This window comes from Otolemur garnettii, unplaced genomic scaffold, assembly GCF_000181295.1.
Source record: "Otolemur garnettii isolate 467f Iridium unplaced genomic scaffold, OtoGar3 scaffold00011, whole genome shotgun sequence".
NCBI lineage: Eukaryota > Metazoa > Chordata > Mammalia > Primates > Galagidae > Otolemur > Otolemur garnettii.
In genome coordinates, this window is record NW_003852406.1 from 1,928,906 (window position 1) to 1,931,413 (window position 2,508).

Consider the following 2,508-nt stretch of genomic DNA (forward strand, 5'->3'; position numbering starts at 1 on the left):
GGGTAGAAAAAAAACCAACCATTAAACTGGATTTTATTGTCTCATTTCCAAAGGACATAATCTTTAATTGTGAATATAATCTTTATTAATGCTTTGCAGAAAAGAAGGTAATAGATTCTAGGTAAGAACAAGGTCTGCATATGTTCCCCATATGTTTTCTTGATGTTACCGACGTTTAATCATTATGGAAACTGTACTCTGCCCTCTTTTAACCTTCCATATGTTTACAGGTACAAGAAAAAGGCCCATAATGTCACAGATGAGCTAAATTATCTTTATACTCCCTCAGTTTAAACAGATTTATTTGTTGTTCATTCCTAGGCTCCCTAGCTTCAGTGCCCCTCTCCTGTGGCCCTAGTCCAGGGAAGACGTGGTAGAAAGTCAAGGGAGATAATCAGGCCACACTGCAAAGCTGCCTTGGAGATAGAGTTCTGCATAATTTGTGGGGAGTGAGCACTATATGGTCTCTCAGTAGGAGGAAACTACAAGTTCTCACTGCCCAGTGAGAGCTCAGTGTTCCCTCCATGAGTTTCTGCAAACCCGATTGCTCATTCTAGATTAGACTTAAATTGCCTTACTTGATGTACCAAGTCCAGCTGGCCAGTAGAGTCTGCCTGGAACTCTATGCTGAGAAGAATTCTGAGAGAGGACCGGGAGCACATGTATGGCATGCTTGTTTTCAATGACTTAGATACGTAACATTACCAAAAAGAAGTTTATCAGATGAGAGCTCCCTGGCTAATCACGTAATAGAGTATTATTAGCACATACATCTACTAATCCAAATCTTTTAAAATTCATTGACGGGAAATATTTTGTCCAAACCAAAATTTCGATTACCTGCTATATGAAGCTATTCAGAAATTATAATAATACTTTCAGAAAAGGTACGTAGTGGCTAAAAGGCTTTACATGGGAGTTATTTTAACTCTTATTCAAAGAATTCTTATGCTCTATACTTACAGGATCCCCTCCAGAGGCAAATGAAATAGACTGCATATGATGATTTGCAATAATCTGAAAAACATAAACAAAGTAAATGTGTATGCTGCTATAAATTATTCTTAAGTATATGGAGTCTAAAGGTAATAGACACACATTTGTTTTGCTTTTGTCTGCTAAACATCCCTTCAGAAACCACCTTACCCATATTCTATAATAATCTTATTTAATCCATCAGGTTCAGGAGGGTTTGCTATGCCCATCTCACTGCCCCTCCTCACCCAGGTGGACACATGATCCTGGTCTAGCTAAGAAAGAAAATACCATCATCTCTATGGATACAGCAGAGCCAATCAGTGTCTCTTGGGAGGAACTAAGATGAACATTAGGAGAAAAAGCATCTCTCTCTTTACCATTAAAGACCACGTAAGCCCAAAGCTTCTGGGGGATCTTTTGCTGCCCTTTGGGGAAAATCTGCTAGAATATGAAGCGGGAATGTGAGCTAAAAATGGAAAAGAAAATCTAGTGGCAACATTTATTCCATCACTTTAACCAGTATGTTTCATGCTCTCCCTTTAGATATTTTTTCCTATTTATTTATCTTTGCATATGTTAATTTCAATTTGGTTGTTGTCATATACCACCAAAAGTATCCTAACACACTAAAACTTCCAATAGGAGGTAAGAATAGTCAAGTGAACTGCATTAATTAGCCAGGATGATTGTCTCTTCTACTTGGGATTCTAGATTTGCTTGTTTGGAAACCACAGCATATATCTGTCATACTGTTTTTAAGTTCATTGAAGTACGAACTATGCACCTACTAACTAATCCCATTTTCAGAATTGTGCAACAGAGTCTACTAAATTGCTTATATAAGATGATGGAGCAATTCTACTCTTAGATGTACACCCAACAGAATCGTGTAAAAATGTGCAACAAAAGATATTCTCAAGAAAGATAATATCTGCCTTGTATATAACAGTGCTAAATTGGAAATAATTCCAACAATGACTATGGTGATATTCAAACAGCAGCATAATACATAGCAACAACTTGTTTGTTTAGTCAAAAAAGCCAAACACAAAGAATGAGATTTGTATAAATTTCAAAAACAGTCAAAATTATTCTATTGTATTTTAAATTAGGATAGTGGTTCTCTGGGCCATAGGGAGATGAAGCAAATGGTTTTCTGGGTTGCAGCAAATAGCATTTTTTTAATTTGGGTAGTGGATATACAACTAAGATCATTTTGTGACAACCAAGCTCCACACTATTTGTATAATTTTATATATTTATATTTCAATAAAAACAAAATCAACATACAAAGATGGATATCATTCTCATATACCAGCATTAGCCACTGTATTAGGGGGAGGTACATTTTATGAGAGTATCTAAATATAACACTATTGACAATTAGAATCATATAACAATATTTTCAGAAAAATTCAATGAGAAGTTATAAATAAGGCCAGTTGTGATAGCTCATGGCTATAATTCTAGCACTCTGGGAGGCAGAGGTGGGTGGATTGCTTGAGGTCAGGAGTTCCAGACCTTCCTGAG

General features: G+C 36.3%; 1 protein-coding gene across 1 annotated transcript in view; it reads right to left on the reverse strand.

Moving 5' to 3' along the window:
• SHC4 (SHC adaptor protein 4) overlaps positions 1-2,508 on the reverse strand; it is a 123,050-nt gene that overhangs the window by 48,955 nt on the left and 71,587 nt on the right. The window contains exon 5 of the mRNA XM_003784340.2: positions 964-1,017. Coding sequence (XP_003784388.1) covers positions 964-1,017 — 54 coding nt within the window. The remainder of the gene's footprint in view (positions 1-963; positions 1,018-2,508) is intronic.